Raw genomic sequence first — 21,528 nt, forward strand, 5'->3', positions numbered from 1 at the left:
GAAATCTTATTTTAATGATGGTATGTTGCCAGGACATGTTTGTGCTGTGGCAGGTGCAAGTGGAGAAAGGTCCAAATGGCTGGGTAGAAAGGAAAAGAATAATCATGGACATGCTTGGACTGGCCACTTAATGGTGTGTGAAATGACTTGCAAAATGATGGAAAGCAAAACATTCTTCCCAATAATTAGGAAGCAATTTTGTGGCAGAGACCCTTGTAGGCAGAAAGGTGGGGAGCTGTCAGCCTTCCCAGGTAGACTAGACAGGAAACATGGCCAGATGAGCTAATTCTAATTTATTGTAAGGCTACATTAATAGAATTTTGCAAGTCTGAAAGTACAAATCTCCCATCTCCTTTAGAGCCTGAGAAGTTAGGGAGGGTCCCTCCCTCCTGAGCCTCTTTCTCTGCCCATCATGCAGTTGCAGGCTATGCCCTCTCTTATCTGACCATTCTCTGGGCAGCATCTCTTTGTCCCATTTCTCATGGCCTTTCTCACATACCTGTACAGGACCTGACCTAGCAAGTAACAGAAAGCAAATGCTGGACTCTCAAACATGTAAAGAACCTGGTCAGGTTTATTCTTCCCAGTCCCTTGAGCATTCAGGATCAGGGGTTGAAAACAAAAACGGACTCTTTGGAGTCTCAGCAGTCCAAACCAAGAACTCAGAGTAACGTTAAAAATACAATATCTAACCAAGGAAGTAAATGGATCTGGAAGCAGCAGTTTTAGGCTTGCTCTTCTGTGGTCACACCAACAGTCTCAATAAGCCTCCTGGATTCAGCTGTGAGCATATAAGCAACTCCTTAGTTGAGCAGTCACTGGTCCCTCCCTTGGAAGGCTTTCTAGCATGAGGAACCACCTCCCTTCTCTGCCTGGGCAATGAGCTGAGTCCCAGCCAGGCAGCTTAGAAAGATAAGGGAGTCTGTTTATACAGGCCTGATAAGGGTAATCTAGCAGGTGGTTTCTCTGTAGGCTTATCATTGGCATGTCCCCCAAGGATCTTCTCCAAGCCCCACACCTGCCCTTGCTTCAGAGCAGCCCTTATGCTTAACAGGCCCTGAGTCTGCAGGCACTCATACTCTGGTGCTGTGACTTACTCACAAGGAGGCTGGTGCTTTCCCTTCACCAACTTGAAAGTTGGATTCTAAACCTAGTCACTGTTACATGAACCAATATGCAGCCTATTGATGGCAACACTATATGCAGAAATATTATTATTAATTCAGTGCCATTCCTGTACCTGGCACTTAACTGAATTACACAGGAAAACATTAGGCAGGTCTTACCCACAAAGAATTCACAATTCGTGCTCAGCAATGGAGTATGTTTGCAGCAAGGCATGACATGCACGTACTTCTCTAAATCCTTGTCTAGTGCATATAAGGACAGCTTTATATAAGAATTCATTTAAAAACATACTAATTTTGGGATGAAAACATTGTTTTAGCAAATAGTACCTGAACACATTTATTCTGTTCCATACACTTTCAAGGACAGACCAAATTTCCATATGCCTATTTCCTTGTACTGAAGGTTCTGTGAACAGAGATTTATCTCCTGTCTGAGTGTGTTCTGATAAAATCACATCTTCCATTTTTTCACAAGTATCATTTTCCAAATTAGATTTCAGGGTATCTGCAGAATTTTCTCCCGTACTTGACTCCATCTTATGAAAACATAACAAGGAAGTAGTAATGGTACCGGTTTTAATGTACAACTATCAGTTACAAATATTCGAGGAATGCCACATTAAAAATCATCATCATCATCATCATCACCATCATCATGTTAATAGCAAAAGCCCAAAGGTAAGTTTTGTTCCCCTCTCTTCCACAAACAAGATTTAATTTAGTTTCTTCACTGGCTACTTGTAGGATTTATATACTGCTTCATAAACTATACATGGGCAGTTCACAATGCAATTTAAAATCTAAAAATAATAAAACTTACAGTGAAAAAATAGGTAATGTAGCAAACATTTTCAAATACTAAGCATAAAATAAACTTATAAATTCACAGCAGTGATTTTCTAAGACTGTGAATATTTTCCAGACAGGCCCCTGCTCACTAGTGCAAGCTCTCCCACCTGCTCTATTTCCAGGGACATAAACAGAGCTCTCCTGGCCTGGCAAATATTTCCAAATAAGCCTGAACACTTCACCATACATACTGTGGCAGTGATCTGGAGGAAAGATAATTTAGGTGCCAAGTGCCTCCTGGCTGAGGCAACTGCGGTTGAGAGGGGGCCGCTTTTCTCATGGCAGTAGCAGACCCAAACCCTATGGAAGTATTTTCTTCTCTCCCCTCCTTAGTCAATGCAAGGTGTCCCTTCCCCTCCCCTGCTTGACTCTTAAACTCACAGCAAATCTCTTCTCCTGCTCCCGTTCAGAATATACTTGTGCATGCAAGTTCCTTCCCATCAGAACCCCTCTAAACTCAGCTGCCTCTCTCTCTCCTTATTTCTTCACAACCAGGACGGAGAAAGAGGCAAGAAGAGAAAGAGAGCGCTAGAGAATGAGTACCAGAGAAGCCAGCAGGATTTCTGAGGGCTCTGTTTCCATTCCGTGGCCTGCTCCCTCCTCTTCCTGATTCCAGGCTATCTAACTGAAGAGAGGAGGAAGAAGAGAGTGGTGGTGGTGGTGGTGGTGCTGCTGCTGCTGCTATAAGTGAGGTCTGACTAGGAATGGCAGCGGAGAAGACACTATGCCAGAAGCAGCCATGTCTCTTCCCTCCCTCCCTCCCTCCCTGCTGTTCCTCCACTATGACTTCTGTTGGGACCCCACAAGGCATGGAGCAAGCAGGAGCCAGAGCCTAAGAACTCCTGTGCCTGGAGGTTCCAAGGTGGCCTCCTCCCATACCTTCACAGTTTGTATATTGCTGCTGCTAGAGAAGCTAACTCTTTTATTCAGAAGTGAAATTTGGATCTTGTTTCATCCACTGCAAATGCAACACTAATTGCCATTTAAAAAGAAACATTTCAAACACAACTAGCTTTTTCCTTTGAATGAGGATAAATATGAATGCCACCAATCTTGTAACCAGGTTTATGCATCTAAAAGGAACTATGCTTGTCAAAACTTAGCCTGGCTTACCTTCTCAACAGCCTTGAGCAATTTATGGACTTGAACTAAAGTCCGTGAAAGAACGCCATCATAGCTGGACCTTGAACTGAACATTTCCAATAACATTTGTGATTCCTGGAGGACTTCCATCAGTGTTGAACGTTTCTTTATTTTACCTGAGAAAGGGAGCAGGAAAAAATGTTGTTGACTTCTGAAAATCCTGGCTACCTTGATTATTATTGAATCCTTGTGAAGAACATACACTAAAAGGATATGGTTATTCAGGCATAAAAATATGAGATGTACAATTACCGGGCTTGAAACTGGACTAATTTCTATTACTCTGCCTTGAGTTGTACAAAATAAGAAGAAGCAGAAGCAGAAGAAAGGTAGAGATCCATGGTCTTATCACACTGTAAAAGGAAGCCATCTAATAATAATAACAACAAAACAAGTTTTATATTTTTAGTACTGATGACTGTGCCCTTTCAATCTAAGCAATTCTGCAACTTGATGTAAATACTCCTACCTTTATAGAAATGCGCATAGAGATATTCAATAGTTGGTAAAAAGCTTCTGGATATAACTTGTCCAAAAACAGCCATCCAGTGTCTTTTGTAACACTCCAACGCATTTGCTAGTGTCCAAGGGGGTTTATGATACACTATCTAGAAAATAAAAATAATTCAGTAGTCAGGTTTCAATAGTTTTTCTAGAAACATACCCCCTACATCAGATTTTATGGCTAAGATACCAGTAACTGTATCAATTCCTCCCTACTCTAAGAGTTAAAAATATATATATAAGAAGTGATAAAATCTGATTTTGGAATACAGTTAATAAAGCCAATACTGTCTCCTCTAGCAGTTTATTTTCTTCTTTTAAGAAAAATTATATCAGAGCGACTTGACTTCATCCTGCGAGTATTTTGGAAAGCTAGGTTGTAACCCCTCATAATGTCAATACTATAAAGTTATGAAGGGGTCAACAAAACGCTCAAAGTTTTACAGAGCATGTATTATTACCAACAGACAGAAGATACAAGTACACTAAGACAAGATTATTTGTGTGCCATCACACCATGTAATGAAAAAGGCAAAAACGTGGAATTGGGGATAGAGCTCATCTTCCTGAGATTTTCAGCTTTTATGTAAATTATGAAGGTCTCTCTTACAAAACGTGCTGACCTAAATCAGCAGTCACAGATGGCTAAAAGAAGGTGGCAGAATTTTGCCAATCATGGAGAATCAGGAAATCTGAAGAGCATTAAATAACAAGCAAATCCAGCATTAAGAATGCAGATTTGTAATAGATATTGATTTGCTCATTTAGCATGGGATTCAGTTTTTCTTGGCATACTAATTTGATAAGATTCAGATTATATCTAAAGCTCAAAATACACTAAGCATGAAGACAGACTTTTTAATGAAGATTTCAAAGGTATTACTTTTACACAGCTGTTAGATCTTAGCATTTTAATTATTTTTAAACACATCTATTTTTTTAATGAGTGCAGTTCAGGGCAGAATACATTATATTACTTTCCAAGGCTTTACTCCACTACATTCATCAGTACATATTACAGATACAAATCTTGTTGATTTTGAAGACCTTTTAATATGATCATCATCTTATACATGCAGCCTCATAATGCTTTTTAAAATATCATGAGCAAAGGAGGCAGATTCCTAACTTAAGGAACCCACAATTAATTAGGAAAGTTACATCTAAGCACCTACTTTTTAATTTTATTTCCTAAATGCATTTTTTATAAAAAGTATTATAACAACACCAATTTAAAAAAAACTCTTTCGATTTGAGATTTTATTTTAAGATACGGAAGCTAGTTGCTATGCCTTTCTTATATTGGATTTTTCTTGTTTAGTTGATTATCAACTTAGACACAATTTTTAGAAACCCATGTACACTGCTGCACAATGTCAAGTTTCATACATCTGAATCTGAATATGTAGATTCTGAATATGCAGCAAATACATGTCTGCCTTTATAAATGTATAACTATGTACATGCATTTTTTCAGGATTTTTTGGTGATCAAGAGAAGTAGAAACTTCTCTCAGACAAGTTCCACAAGTCCTTTCTTTTTGTTTTAAACTATGCTTTGAAAGACAGAATTGATGCCTGCTGTTTGTTAAATCAATTGTGAGATGCACAGTGAAACGTGACAGCATAAAATTCTTATGTCCAGACTTCCAATCAGCCATTCTAGCCTCATTTCTTGGTCTTCTGTTTGCCCCCACTTCCTTGAACCAACCTGTGGCCACTACCAAGCCCACTTGCTTCCCATGACAGAGCTTCTGGTATTCTCTTGTTTTGGCTTTTTCTGTCCCCCAAACCTTCCTCCTCTCTACCCTACTCCCAGGAGGTGAGGCTGAAAGAAATTAAAAACATCCCAGTAGGATGCTCTTTAATGTATGTAAACCTGAACACCATGCGCACACATCCAATTTGTACCAAATCTGCTTAGATAGATAAAAGGGCTTAGGGCATGTCTCTGAGTCCTATGAAAAGGGGAGTTTACTTTAGGAAAAGAGAAGGAACAGGTCAGACAGAAATTGCCAGCCTGCTTGTGCTACCTTATTCCTCTCAAGACTCCATACATAATTCAGGGAAGTATATCTTGAACAGAAACAAGTCATGGCAGCTGAAAACTAGAGTGCAGTTAGAGATTCCTCTAGCAGTGGATAGAAGTGGCATAAATGGGGTATGAGTCAGGCTGCGGATGGTAATTGCTCTCACCCTCCACCCACCTTGTGTGGTATCTTGAGAAGTGGATTCTGAATAACAGCCCCAAGCTGCATGGCAACAATGACTGATATGTACAGAAGATTTCTGCTGCAAACTGGAAAGGGGTAGGAAGCATTCTAGGGGAACTTTCAGAAGGAGCTCTTGAACTGGCTTGGGGACACTGTGCAGGAGGCTTACAAGACAAATGTGCCATTAAGATGCATTTCAAAATTAGATAAGAAAGACCTACCAGCAGGAAAGAGCATTTAAAGACACAATATCCTATCTAAAAATATTAAACAATTTATGCCATAAAGTGAAAATAATGTTGAGAGGCTGTAGACACAGGAAAAACTGGGAAGGAACCTATCAGTCCTATGGCTAGCAGAAACAGCCCTATCAAATGATCCTTGCCTTTTCTGGACTGTTAGAGGGAGCTGGATGCCTACCTGCACCAAATTGCAACAGGAATTCCTGATAGTATATAGTAGGCATCTGCCAGAAAAACACTACAAAGAAATGTATGTATGTATGTATGTATGTACTGTATGAATGTATGTAGTAGGGTATAGCTAAAATTGGAGTCGGAATCATTTATTACCATGATGTACATAAGTACATGTAAGAAGACACACTGAAACATTATACACAGGTTCCCTAATTTGAAGACATATGTTTCTTTTGAATACTGGAAAGTATTCACCTCAATCCATAGATCTCCAAAAGCAATCTTCAGTTCTGTTTCTAAAATAGAAGATAAAGCATCTCTCAAGCTTTTTTCCATGTCAAAAATAATTTCTGAAAGATGATCAGTAGGAATCTTTTCAGCCTTCTTGGGGTATCTGTCTGTTAAAGAGCAAAACCAACATTAATGTTCAGTTCACTTGAAGCTCCAATGCATTAGGTAAAAAAATAATTAGGTCCCATTAGCATTCTTTGTACATGATCCTGGGAAAACACTCATGTGGTAAAAGGAGGTGCAGGGTGGTGCTCTGTTCAGACTGTTTGGTACCCCAAAGCACCTTTTTTGCCTTGAAATCTGAAGCACTTCCCAGCCCTGTTGGATGATCACACAGTCTAAGCTCTTCCGTATCAAAATCCACCACATTCAAATGATCTCTGATACTCTTCCTATTTGCATATCTAGACTCCTCAGAAGAAGTTCCCCACCTTAACTGAGGAACTCTACTGATGTCAAAATATAAATTATTCCTCCAGTCAATTCGTTGCAACTGGTCTGATAAACAGCTCCTCCCCACATTCTTTTCAGTGTTTTTTTTCCTATACTGTACTTAACTGCTACCTTTTCTTTGGTCCCCTAACAGTCATTTGGAGGTACAAAAACATTATGCCAATTAAATCAAGAATTTCAGTCTGGCTGGAGCTAGATTTAATGTAGCATATACTTTAGAGTGATATTAGCATTTCATTAGAGATGATTATTTGGAAATATTAATTTTATGAGTAAATTCTTCAAGAGAAGTAAAAATATATAAAGAAAAACCAACCTTTTCCCAACTTATTGGAAGTGTCTTCACTAATAATTACGCCCTGTGGAGTCATTTTCTGGAGCGCGGCAACTAGATCTGCTTTACTATATGCCTTTATTTCACTCACTAGGGCTTTGTTGCACAAATTTTTATCATCCCTATTAAAGAAATACAAACACACCCAGCTTTCATTTTGCTTTCTTGGGAAATGAAAGACAATTGTCTGTGTCCATAGTGCTAATTTATGATATAATTGGTATGATTTTGGCATAGTATGATGGGTAAACAATATATTCAATGAACTGTGCTTTAAAATATCCTACCTTTGGTTACATGCACAGATGGATCTCTCAGTGCCTGAGCGAAGCCATTTTAAAATAAACCCTCCACAAATGATTGTATGAGTTGAACTTGCAAAATTCTGTTTTCAAAGGTACACATTTCTAGAGGCTCTGACTGGAAAATTCCTTTTTCTTTACTTAAGATTCCCCAGAATTCCTACATGAGCATATCTGCATATGCATGTCCAGTGGTTTGAAACAGATATATAGTATTTGCTCTTCAGTAAAATGAAAGACAATAGTTCTAAAAACAGTATTACTTCTAAAAACAAAGGGCTAACTTTTTTGTTTGAGAAACTGTGTCATCTCCAATTAAAGATAACTGCACGACACTGATCTATACAGTTCCAAAGGTGTTTTTAAAAAGGGACGTTGCTGAGAAAAATCAATACAGCATTCATTTATTTTTTTTAAAAAGTATTTTAAATGATTGTGCACTTATTGCTCTGTCAATGAAATTTAGATCCTCTGTTGGAAAGCTACACCAAGAACTTACGTCAGCAAGATTACTTCAACCTGAGGACAGAGGTTCTGATACTGAAGGCAGCATTGCAACACACGATCATCGTTGTTCTCAGTATTGAAACTTTCTGAAAATTTAGAAAAGTAGATTACAGTGTCATGTTCTAAAACAATTGGCTGATAAATGAGTAACATTAACACATCAAGCAGCAAGAAAAATACCTCACAACATTTGTGGCATTCTTCACTTACAATTATCCTCTGTCCTCCTGATGTTCAGTACTTACTAGACTTTGCTTCAACTCTCAGTCTTGGGTATTTAATTCTTCTATATACTTTATATGTGAGGGTAAAGTTGTGCCCATACTCAGAAGGAAGCATTATTCAAAAGAACACAAACTTGATCACAATGGAGGTTTCTTATCTTCTCATTAATTCCACCAATTATAGTTGTTGATTATGATTGTTACATTGTATTTGAAAGATATAGTGGTTCATGTTGAAGAATAAGCCATGATTCACAATTAACAGTACACAAAAATAACAAGACCTAACAAAATTTAAATCATTACACAAAACCCAGGCACCATAACACTCGTGTTCCAAATAGGTATGCACTCAACTCCCATCCTGGCTCAATGCCTGGGGGAAAAGCCCCACCTTCACAGCCTTCTGGAAGGCTAAGAGGGTAGCAGCCTTCCAGATCTCAGGGGATAGGCCTTCTGATGATACCTTGGTTATCTCAAGGACATATTGCTGTAAAGCATCCAAAAGCTTCAAATGGTGCAAAATGTAGCAACTACCCCATGCATGGTACCATGATCCTGTTATGCCCATACAGAAAGTGCTGCTTCTTGCCAGGCTTGATTTAAGGTATTGGTTCAAAGCACTAAGCAGCTTAGGGCCAGGCCATCTGAAGGACTGCTGCCTCTTTATAACTTCTTCAGATGTTAAGAGCTGCACTACTAGGAGCCTTCTCTTGATGTGGCGGAGTGTACTTACTGAGGACTTGGTCCCCAGTTTCTGTGTCTCTTTTAAAAAGGCATTAAGATACATCTCTTCCATTTAGTTTCTTTTATTATTTTGAATAACAGTATTCTTACTGTCTTACGTATTTTATTTATCTTTTAAATTATGTATTTTTTAAAATTTCATTCTCTTCTATCACCAGCCATAAGCAGGTAAGAGAATCATAAAATAATCATGATGGTGATGAAGATGACAACGATGATAAACTAACAAGAATAAATTTCTTCCCCTGAACCAACTTATGCCCGTTTTATTTATCATTTGGCTGGGAGCACCTTATATTGAGCGGTAGACTCCAAGACATTTGCTACCTTTATTCTCCTAATTGCTTCTCAAGTCTTTGGGACCAGAAACATTCTTAGGAGGAAATCACAGCAGCTCTAGAAAAACCAACCCTTCAGTTTGAGTCTTTCCTTGCACTTGCCAGCCAGTGGGAAGAATTAACCTATTTTGAAGATACGTACATCCATACATTGCAACTGGGAAACCAGGTGGGGCAAGGAAAGGTCTTGAGAACTGCAACAATGACTTCATAGCAAGCAGTCAACACCATTATTTTAGACAAGAGAAAGAAACAGGCATAGAAAAGGTCATCCTCAATATTTTCATTTCTGATGGAATAATTTAGTCAGAATGGGGTTTATTACCAAGTATATGCACTTATTGAAGGTTTTAGAGGTCTAGGAATAGGAATAAAAATATGACTATTTCTATAATGACTTACGTGTTTTCTGTGAAGCAAGTTGCATGGACTGACCCCACAACTTGGGATCTTGATTTTTCAGGCAAGTGTAGATGAAGCGAACTGCAGGGATTGCTTTTTGCCCAACATTTGCCAGTATCTTCCCTCTCTTTAAGTTGTCCAGTTCTTGCAAAACTACCCAGGGAATCAATAGCAAAAATCTGCCTAAACCTAATTAGGAGAAAAATAGCATAATTTTGTCAAAAATTATCAAAGTTCAAAAGAAAAAGTGTGCATTTGTGAAATCTGTTTGGTTGCGTCTCAATATTTCTACAGAAAATATTCCCTTAATTTTATTGTTTTCTATCCTTATCCTTTAATTTTGACATCTCTGTCCTGTTATTTGTTGATTCTTGCAATTACAACTTCCAGAGGATAAAAAATCTGTTTTACCTCAAAACTATTTTCTTTGTGTGCATTTGGTTTTTTGTTTGTTTTTTGACAGTTCCCAGATGCTTTATGCTTCCTTGAAAGTAAATAACATGAAGCCTGGGAACAAAATGAAAACAAACTAACAGGTAATCATTATACTTAAAACAATCTTCCTCAGGTACAAAGCCAAACAGATGGAAAAAAAAATAGCACGATAAAAATATAATGCAGGAGAATTTAGTCATCAAGTAAAATTCTCAGTTGTCTACAGCTGCCAAATTTCCTTTATTCAATTAAAAGAACACTCAAACTTCTATAAATAAGATTTTGCTAAGCTGGATTTTAGTAATAGTTCAGTGATCTATTACTTCCCTTTAATTTTACCAAAAAGTAAAAAAGAAAAAGCCATTTTCTTAACATATTAAATAAATATACTTACACTGAATATTTTCAATCTAGAAAGTGCACTCTTATGACCAGAAGTATGATTAAGCTACAAGTTTTCCCCAACTCAACATCGTTCAGATCTGTTGGACTGTTATCTCCCATTGCCCAGCTGTCACAGATAATGATTATGAGGGGATGCAAGTTATAGAAAATACTTCTTGACCGCAAGATTGCGGAGCATCTAAAAAGTGAGCATTTTGCAACATGTATTTGCACAAGTTAAACGCTTTATGCTTTACTCTGCTGGTCTGTTGGTGGAAATGTCTGTGCATGCACCTGCAAACCACCAAGGAAAGCTATGAAAGCAGCTACACGAGCCTTCCAAATGACATGTCTGTTTTCAATTCTTTGAGGAGGGCTGGTCCTAACAGGCTTTCTGAAGCTTGTTTTAAATGACTGCACAATCATTTGTTCAATCACAAATACACAATAGACATTCTCCAAGCATATGAGACACCTAGTAAGCACACTGTTATGAAAGGGAGTAAGCCAATAAAAATTCCAGGTCTTTTTGACTGAAATCAAACTGATCCACCATCTTTTATCTTTGTGCGATGTCTGCAGTTTCAGTATATTTTGTATCATGAGTGGTCAATAAATAAAATAATAAAATTCATGTAGACATGCATACATAGTATGTTATATTGCTTTAAATAAAGTTAATGAAAAAAAAAAGGCCAAAGCTGTTTGTGAAATGAAGCTTTCTGCTACAAGATTTGGAGCCGAAGCTTAGCTTTCAGGCTGAAAAAGAGAAGCAGCATCTTTCAGGCAAGATGCACCTGATCAAGGCTTATTACTGAGATAAATCCACACGTACCTGGGATATCTGCATTCTTCAAATATTTGATGTATTCCAAATGGCTGATCATTATATTAGTATCAATCACAATCAAAGTATTCAAACCAGAAAAAAAATCTATTAGAAAAGAAGAAACAAAATGATTCAATAATTGGCTTTCTCTTTCATTTATTTTCCTCTTCCTATTGCTCTGTTGATGGGAGAAAGCAGAAAACACCTGATATAAATCAGCTTACTAGAAGTTATATGTGATTCATCATTTGAGAGATCTATTTCCATGCAAGTTAATTCTCCACAAGTCTGCACCACAGGCAGATCCATCTTCTTTTCAGTACGAGCTGCATGCAAGTCTTCTACAATCTGCATCTATGAAAGTAATTGTGAAACCATGAGTTGATATCTTAAGCACAAGATAAAGAATCCCTGCCAGTCTTCAGAACCCCCGATTCTTGCTGCTTTTCCTTCTTTCTATTACTGCCCATCTACTGCCCAAAGTGGGTGGGTGGGTGGGAGGGAGGGAGGGAGGGAGCAAGGGAGGGAAGGAAGGAAGGAAGGAACAAGCTACTGCTTGACTTACTCTTTCCACCTAGGTGGTAGATGAATATGATACAGCAGAAAAGGGAAAATAAATAGATAATACTAATGACACTGAGTAGAAATTGTTCTCAGTGAAAACATTTACCAAAAGGTCTACCAAACCTGTAGTTAACACTGCACGACATGCATAAGCTGTCTACACATCTTGACACATTAAGGCAGGACACTTTCTTTCTTTCTGCCATTCCTGTAATTTCCTATTTCTCTCTCCAAGAATTCTAGTTTGCACTTTTAGGAAGGGAATTAGCCAATAAAAATTCTGATTCTTTTTGACTGGAATCAAACTACTGCAACTTCTCTTAACTTTGTGTTACTTACGTTGTTTAAATACTGTGGCAAGAACTCATACTGGTCTCTATACATGCTGTCACACTGTCAGTTCAAAGTGTCCTGCTGGGACTTCTCATCCATTTTCTACCGAATTTTGGAGTTGGGACCAGAACAAGGATGTTCATTCCTCGCTGTGTTACTTTCAGATTCCTTGACTAATGAGTATGCTTAGTCATCATTAGGCTACTTTTGGATTCCCCTGAGTCACCCATCCCCCTCCTCCAAAGGTACTTGTATTTCGGTGAACTTCTCCAATGATCTCATGAAATGTATACAATTTTTATGCATTTCTGCTGCAGTGGAAATTTTAATTTATTTCTGCTATTGCTGCTTTTGTTGTTTTCATGCTTTATATTTTTATGTATTGTTTCTATTTTAAAACTTTAATTGTAAAATAGCTGCAAGCACCCAAAGGTTAGATAATAAAAATCCAGTCTCTAAAAATGAGTTACTAGCATATGTTAAAATGGGAGGCTGATACTTCTGAGAACAAACGGAATCAATATGAACAAAAAAATCTAAGATTTGAAAAGTATGAACTAAGAACTGTATTTAGGGAATGCTGATAAAATAACCTCTAACCTCTTGGTCCACATCTGTATTTTCAATAGTTTCAAGGGAAGAACATGAGGGTTCAGAGCTCTGTAAGAAAGATATAAATATATATATATATATGTACTCAGCTATTAGTTTTACAGTTAGAATTTTACTATGAACCTGAAGCAATTTTGAAAGGAGGAAAAATAATGCAAGAACTAGGTAAAATGAACTTTTGTCATGCATATATTATACTTTTTAGAAAATGTTAACAAATCTTCACAAAGCCTGGATAACTATGATTTCAATTTCATTTCATATTTTCAAATGACTGAAAAGTTTATTAATTTCTGCTGTTCTCATACTTAACGCACGCTAGTCTGCCTGTATTTCGCCTCTAAAATTTGTCTTTATCCATCACTTTTAAGCAGTCCTTGGCCTAACTTAATCGGCATTCCAACATTTAAATATACATCTCTGCACTTGCTCAATGACCCTTTGCTATTTTTGGTCAATCTGAAGTTCAGTAGCACTTGGAAGTCAGGATCTTCCTCGTTGGTTTACGAAGTGATGGAATGCACCACCTTTATTGATAATACTGCCTAAGCAAGGCCCCCTTGACTGTTTAACTAAGCCATTTCCTATAATCTTTCATTACTAACCCAGGGGAATTATTTAAAACTCTGTAACAGATCTCAACAAAGCAAAATCACCATTCCATGTCTCATGCATTTGTTTTCACTTTACCTGACTCGAATGAAATGTGACAGGCTCAAATTTATTTCTCTGAATCCTTGAATTACAAATATTCTTGGTGGAATCAATATGTATTGGCTCTTCCTGTTTATACTTCCAATACCTGGGCAGCTTAGCCAGGTGATGTGAGGGTGTGCATTTCACTTCTTTACAATTTTTGCAGGAAAGTTCCAAAGAAGGATGCTTGTCTTCCTCGAGATTATCTTCTTTGCAAGCCTGTGTATGCACTTTAGAATCTGAGAAAGTAAAAGGTAAACCTGGAACATGCTGGTTTTTTGTACAGTTCTTTTTCTGGGTGAGTTCAATCAATTTTAATGTTTTTTTCTTCTGAAGAAATGAACATTCTGTAGATTTTGCAGTTTCCTTGAATTCCTCCATCATGTGTTTTATAATTACATTTTTTAACTCCATTTTACCTTTTTTTTTGTCCTTCTCTCTGATGTTTATGATCCCCAAATCTTGTGACAATTTCTTCCTTTTTTTATCATCAGGATCACTACCATTTGTGCCAGACTGTTCTTTATGTGGGAAGACAGCTACAGACTCCACAATGCTTCTTTTCCCACAAAGTTTAGCCTTGGTTTTAAATTGCATGGTGATCTTTTCACGCTCTTCAGGAGGCATTAAAGCACCATTAATGTGTTGTGAAACTTTTGGTATCTTTGTTTCGAGTCCTGTACTAGAATTTTTGAGATCCAAACTCATTTTTGCTTTCACGTATCCAGCACTATTGCCCAATCTGCAAAAACATCATTAAAAAAACACTTCAAAGAAAGTTAAGGCTGTGGAAGGCAAACTGGATTTTTAAAATTATAATCCAATCTTGTATTCAACAGGAAAATTTTAGAGAAAAATCTAATCTTCTCATTAGATTATTGATGCATATAGAAAATATGACAGACAGCTAGTTTGTTATAAAATTATTAGTCTCTTCAAGATGAGATTCTTAATCTAGTTCTAGAAATTAGTTCTAAATTAGAAGTGTTCTCCTGTTGTTTTGAACTATATTCCCATATGATAGTTAAGTCTGATGAGAGCTGAAATCCAAAACATCTGGAGAATATCAGGTTGCAATATTAGGAATGAGCATTCTCATTCATAAATTACAAATGGACATAAGCATTATCATATAGCTGAGGATGGGCAATTAGATGCCTATTTCTATTAGCCATGCATATAGAGAAAACTTTCCAGAGGTTATTTTCCTTGATTATGGCAACAAAGCAATACAATCACAAATATAATGACTCTACAAATGAAACTAAAAACAGTAGGCTAATTTTTTCCCTAATAATCTATAGAATAGTACAAGTGAAGATTGGCTAGGCAAAGTAATAAAAGAAAGATAAAAAACTATAAAATTAATCTATTGGGGATTATTACAATACCATTGTTTTCTCCATAATTTAACTGGTAAAAAGCCAGGCAATTAATATGATCCAATTGAAGATCCCAAATTAATAAACAGATTTCAAACAGTATTGTTCTTGGCACTATAGCCAATTTATGTTTTTCAGCCTCCAAAATATCAATAGTTTCATCCTTCCTATCAAAGAAAAACATTACCTTTGGTCCATCTGTTCTTTTGCATGTCTATTCCCAATTTCTACTGATTCAGGTTTCTGAAAGAATAAGAAATATTTATTTATAAACATGTGTGTGTGTTTTCCAGCCTTAAACTAAATAAATAACCTTTCCCAATAGGAATAATACATCATAATGGCATAATGGCAGGGTAGCCAAGTTGCATGGAATTTCACTATACTGTACACATCAGTCTTTCCCCAAAGTCAAATATAGGATATGATCTCTGAGTCAGATTATTACCGCCTCTATACTCTTGTCTTTCACTTTTGTAGTTATTGAACAATGTTAATAGTAATGTTCATTAATATCCATTGGACTGCACATACAACTTAATAAAATTTCCATTAAGATTCAACAATAACTACTTCCTGATCAATGTCTATTTTTGGTGCTGCTTTTTACACTATTCTAGACATGTTTTGCTAATTTTTTCCTGGCACAATGTGCATTTGTGACATTAACCCCTGCAGATGTTCAGTGTATGGTAGAAATAAGTACTATTTTACAGCCTAAACACTGAGCAAGAGTCTTCTAATCTTGCTGTCCTTGAGTTTCTGCAAAAGCTTGACCAATATGACTCACTGTTACAATTTAACATTAAATCCCTAAGCTTTTGTCTTTTAACTGCTGCTTTGCAAATTTTGTATTTGCTATGACCAATTAGCTTTTTTTTTAAGTGGGGGCATACTTTATTTGAACCAGCATCAGGATGCTAAGATGTCCTAGAAGAGGAAGTTAACAGACTAAAACTTAATGTGGATAAAATAGAAGTTCTCTTGATGGTTCCCAAATCCAAGAGTTAATCAAATGTCCTGTCCAGATAGCACTCTCCCTGAAATACTGTAGCATGTACAGGACTTGAGAGTACTTTTAGATTTATCTTTTGACTGGAGGCCAAGTAGCTGCAATAGTCTGGAGTGCTTTCAATGACCTTCAGTTGGCTCGGAGGTTATGACTAATCCTGGGCAAAGATAATCTGGCCATAATAGTCTATACACGGGTAATGTCCTAACTCAATGTTTCTCAACCTTGGAAACTTTACGATATGTGGACTTCAGCTCCCAGAATTCAACTCCCAATATGTTGGCGGGGGAAATTCTGTGAGGTGAAGTCCACACATCTTAAAGTTGCCAAGGCTGAGAAACACTGTCCTAGCTAGAGTGTAAGGCATTCTATATGGAAGTGACTTTGAGGATAACACAAAACCTGCAGTTACTGGAAGATGCAGCAGCTAGATTGCTATCTGAAACTTCATCTGGAAGCCATCTAGAAACCCTCTAATACGGTCAGGTAATATACTACCTAGAGGTCCTTCTCTTTGTGCTCCTCAAGCTTCCTACCCCAAATAATTTTACTATAATTTTTCTAAGTTTCTTTTAATTTTGAAAGAATTGAGATTGGTCACAATCATCACATTTCCAGGAATGCCTCTGAGATTATAGAGACACCATAGGGAAATTGTTAAAACAGACAGGCATACAAAAACAGGATGGGTGGCTGCAACCCAGTGCTTTAAAAGTTTACTTCTCCCCAAACAAAAAAGGACAAAGATAAGTTGGCATTGTAGAATGTATCTGCTTGGAACTGAAGCAATGACTGTCACCCTGGGAGCCATATACCCCTAAACACAAAGTAAGAAATATGTACACATAATGAGTGAGAATTAAATTGCCTATCCAAACTATTACAGTATTTACCAAAAAGGGCAAGCTTTGCTGCATTTAGGCAAAAAAACCCGAAGTAGCAGCTCTGCTTTCACTGTTCTGTTGATCACTGGGCTGTGTGAGTTGGGCCAAAAGCTCATCAGCACTCAAAAACAATGTTCAACTCTCCCAACTTTCCACATTTGCTCTATACTAATATGCCTATTTATATAATGAGCCCACCATGGGATATAGCAAAATTATATGCTTATGTTTCAGAAAAGACATAGATTATTTTTTTCCCTATGTGACTTTATAAACCCCATGTTCTTGGCAGAATCTGAGAACCTCAATGTAATTTCATAACACTTTTCCTATATTTTTATTCAAGCATGCTGAAAGAATAAGACTGTAAATATAAAATTCTGTTCAATATCTGAAAAGCCTGGTTTGGAGCAAAACGAAGTCTTTGAAAATAAAAGTATTCTAGGTAAAAGTCCTTCACTCCTCTACAACTGTTACCCAAGCACTGGACCACACCATACCTTCTGCAGCTTAAAGGCCTGCAGTTTTGTATGTATGTATAGTGGCCATTCTTACATGTTCTCCTCCTAACTCCTAGAGAAGAAACCTTCATGCCCAATCTCTACCCAACCTAGGCAAGTTAAAGCACTAGGAAGTAACATCTACTGATGGGGGAAAAAACAAAAAGTATAAGACTTCAGGAGGGTTATGTTTAATTCTGGTAGGTAATCCAAATGCAGTACTGACTTCAGTTACATCCAAGATCCATAGGAGAAAAGGAGAAAGACTATTGAAGTATTTTTAATACTGCATAGTAGTAAGACTGAGTATTATCATTAGTCATTGATCCTATTCCACTCATGGTACCATCCTGGCTTTATTCATTCTTTTTTATACAGTGAAAACTGTACATAGCTACACTTTCTTACCTTTTTATCTGAGGTATCATGCTTTCCACCTGATTTCTTTTTGTGTTTTTTGGACATGTTTAGGTTTGAAAATCTGAAAAAAAAATGTTAGTCTTAATTACAAATATGCTTAGATATTTTTCCAGGGAGTTATGTAAAGTACAAAAGCTCTGAATGGAGGGCATCAGGTTGGCTATTCCTAATTTAAGCAGTGAATAGTGAAATTTCCCTGAATCTTATCTTTGGTTTAATTTTAAAATTTAATGTAATAAAAAAAATCTATGATAAAATATAAGGAAGGGAGGAGGTGCAGGAGAGAAAGGAACAATATAACCTTACCTCTGTGTGTTCACATATTAATTACACGATAAATCATTACTTAGTAAATGAGTAGTGGATTGCAGTTAATAGTAGATTTCTCAGGAATCATTACAAAGACAACAAACTTGCTAAATTTTAGGGACCACCATAATGGATCAAAGTAGTTTCCTCCTATAAAGCTTTCTGAAATTGTGCTTAGTTTGTTATAAAGAAGATAGTGCTGCCTGTTTCCGTTCTCCTTAAATCTTCCCTCCTTTAAACGGTGTATTTGTGCATGATAAATATATTGTGGAGGTAAAGAATTGAAAGTCAGCATTCTTGTGAGTGATAATAGCTGAAGTTGTGAAAATGTAGAAAAGGTGAAGCTAGATGGAGCTATTTTGGGGTGGGGGACGTATCGAGGCCTTGTCCACACCATTTCTTGAAAGCAGAGAAACTGCTAAAGCAGAGCACCCCTTAATGAACCAAACTCTGTGTGTGAAGTTGGATGGCTGTAGTGAAGCATCCAATCTGGAGTGGGGAAAGGCCCAAAGTGGACACGTGCATAACCAATCAAGGCTCCCAATGATATGGGACTATAACTTTGTTTCCTTTCCTCTACCTTCTTTTGATGTAATTTACTATATGAAAAAAACACATTTGCCTTATTTTTATACAACATTTTAGATTAAAATTTCCCAATAAATTCTTGATGTTCATTGCCTTTCTTGCTACCCTGATATAGAAGGGAAATTATAATAGACTGGGAACACTTTCTAATGTAGATGGAAATTCTACTATCAAGGTAAATGCATGTGCATATGTGTGTCTGTGGAAGTGAACTGTAAGTAAGGGCCCTGGATCCCTTCAATTAAGCAGTGTCATCTAATGAGGCCCAGGAAGAGGGCCTTATCTTGTTGTGGCACCTGCCTTTTGGAACAATGCCCCCCCACCCCAGGAGATCCAAATGGCTCCCATCTTGCCTAAGTGTACTTTAAAAGGTTAGCTTTTTCTGCAGGCCCTGGTTAGACAGACGAACAAGCCCCGTGAGTTGTGAGGAATACAGATGACAGGGGTCTGCTCCCTGAATAGTGATTGTTTTGTTCTGTGGCTTTAATTCTATGAAGCTGCCCAAAGTCATATGGAATGGGATGGCCTACAAATTCAATCAATCAATCAATACATCTTGAGCCCTATTGACGAAACATGGGATCTAGGGATCAAACAACTGGACATATTAAACTAGGTTGGATTAAAGCCAATAGGCATATTCCACATTCTGGATTGGTTGCATTCTGCTTGAAAGAGTGTTTGGAAATGCAAAAGCCAACGACTAGATGAACCAGAGAGAATCTATGTTCAAACATAACCTCTTTCCAGGCTTGCTCAGCAAATAACCTCTTCCAAAAACCACGATGGATAATCAGCTTAATAAACTATATGATAAGTCAGTGTAATGAAATACCTACAGTCCATCTGGAAGCATTGGTGCAGGAACAAAGGGAAGTTAACTCAATACCATTTTAGATGAACTAAAACAAAACTATACCAAAGACCTGATACAAGGAGGTGGAGGTCAAATTACGATTGACAGATAAAAGTATCAAAAATCAGGATATGAACTTCCATGATCAAAAACTCTCTAAGAACAGCTGCACCCCCCCCAAAACCTCCTCCTAAATTGTAATATTATTCCATAACAAGCTTGATAGAAACCAGTGATGAATTCAACACTTTTTGGTTATAAAATTAAAAAGGAAGAAGAGCCATGTGTGAGGGTGTGTGTGCGCACAAAAGGTGTAAATGGAAGTCCATATCATGAACTCATGATAGGTAGAGCAATGAGGCACCAGAAATATTGCTGATCCCTCAAGAAGCAGTGGCCAGAATAGGTGCTGAAAGAAATGTGGTTAGTAGAATTGGTGCAGATATTAAGACACCTGACAAAAAGGATGTAAATAGGCAGAAAAGGCAGTATCAGATAGACCACATCCGTTATCCGATTTGGTTGTCAAGTTGTTTTTAATCCATTAGCAATTACAAGAAAGAAGAAACGGAAAGAAAACCCAAGCTAATTACAAATTGTCGATTACATAACAGCATCAGTTAGCTGTTACTGTCTTTATCTGACAGATTACAAGTGCCTTATAATGTTTTTAACAATGTTAAAAACCTCACTGTGTTTGTTGAGACCTTCTGAGATTGCCTGAAACCTTTTGGTGTTCAACAATTTCTCACTTGATGATACTGTTAAAGTCCTGCTTTTCTAAAACAATCACTTTGACGACTGCTGTGGAATGCCCTGGGAAATTGAAATGAGGTTGATATTACCTTGTCCTCATTTTGAGTCCGGATGTCAAACTTGTGTTCATTAATTATTTTGCACCAAGTTTGCCCTGTTTGTCCTATATAGAATTCAGAGGGGCACTGCTAGCAGATGATGGCATGTATCACATTGGAGGAAAAGCATATGAAGGTCCTCTAATCTTGTATGTGTATGTGTTGGGGCTTGTATTGGTACTATTGGTATTGATGTGAGAGCAAAGTAGACATCTTGGTTTTTTGCAGGATCTGGTTCCCACGTTGGCATCATTGTTTTGTTGTTCATTGTTGTTTGTGAGAATATGCTTCAAGTTGGGTGGCCCATATGTAGGTATGGGCCTGCCACCCAGTGCCTGAGAAAGTGCAGTGCTATTGTCCAGAATGGGCTGTAACTTAATAATGTGTTTGAGTCACTTGAACTTTGACCTGTAAGTGACAATTACTAGTGTTCTATTGTTCTGCTTCTGTGGACTATATTTCAATAGCTCCTCCCTGGGAATTGATCTGGCTCTATAGATTTGTCACCTGACCTGAAACAAATTTAAAATTTGAAATGTACAATAATTTAAACAACTTCAGTAGGCCTAATAAACATTTTGTCTATAGATCTGGATTCTCCCCCTTCCTCTAGTATTTGAACATCGTTTCTCTGAAGCAGGACAAAGCTGTAATCCAAAGTTCCTCTACTCTCATGATCTCTTTCATGTTTTTACCTTGCTATCAGAGAATGCCAGCTCATTTCAGCTGCCTATAAATATAAAGCATTAAAACATAACTAGGCATGGCATTGGTGCATAGTAACATATGTAAACTCACATGAAAGTGTTTTCAGCTGGTGTAAAATAACTTTCCTTCAATTTATTTTTATGATTGGTATATTATCTCAGGCAGTTTTAGGCTTTTGAATTACCACTCCTTTTCACAAGGATGGGAAATCTGTTATGGTTAGTGTGAACCTTGAGATTACAGTATCTTATCTTTTCCATGGAGACTCGTGGGAACACCAAATGAACAGTTTAACAAGAAATATTTC

General features: G+C 37.3%; 1 protein-coding gene across 1 annotated transcript in view; it reads right to left on the bottom strand.

The window, feature by feature from the left end:
- The window catches only part of SWT1 (SWT1 RNA endoribonuclease homolog), a 44,855-nt gene that overhangs the window by 15,137 nt on the left and 8,190 nt on the right, over positions 1-21,528 (bottom strand). The window contains exons 2-14 of the mRNA XM_063298427.1: positions 17,895-17,967; positions 15,278-15,333; positions 13,703-14,450; positions 13,001-13,060; positions 11,728-11,857; positions 11,510-11,608; positions 9,856-10,044; positions 8,137-8,230; positions 7,318-7,457; positions 6,513-6,655; positions 3,592-3,730; positions 3,093-3,238; positions 1,458-1,666 (exon numbers count right to left, since the gene is read on the bottom strand). Of these exons, the coding sequence (XP_063154497.1) occupies positions 1,458-1,666; positions 3,093-3,238; positions 3,592-3,730; positions 6,513-6,655; positions 7,318-7,457; positions 8,137-8,230; positions 9,856-10,044; positions 11,510-11,608; positions 11,728-11,857; positions 13,001-13,060; positions 13,703-14,450; positions 15,278-15,333; positions 17,895-17,951 (2,210 nt within the window). The 5' untranslated portion in view covers positions 17,952-17,967. The remainder of the gene's footprint in view (positions 1-1,457; positions 1,667-3,092; positions 3,239-3,591; positions 3,731-6,512; positions 6,656-7,317; positions 7,458-8,136; positions 8,231-9,855; positions 10,045-11,509; positions 11,609-11,727; positions 11,858-13,000; positions 13,061-13,702; positions 14,451-15,277; positions 15,334-17,894; positions 17,968-21,528) is intronic.

Source organism: Candoia aspera, chromosome 3 (assembly GCF_035149785.1).
Source record: "Candoia aspera isolate rCanAsp1 chromosome 3, rCanAsp1.hap2, whole genome shotgun sequence".
NCBI classification, from domain to species: Eukaryota; Metazoa; Chordata; class Lepidosauria; order Squamata; family Boidae; genus Candoia; species Candoia aspera.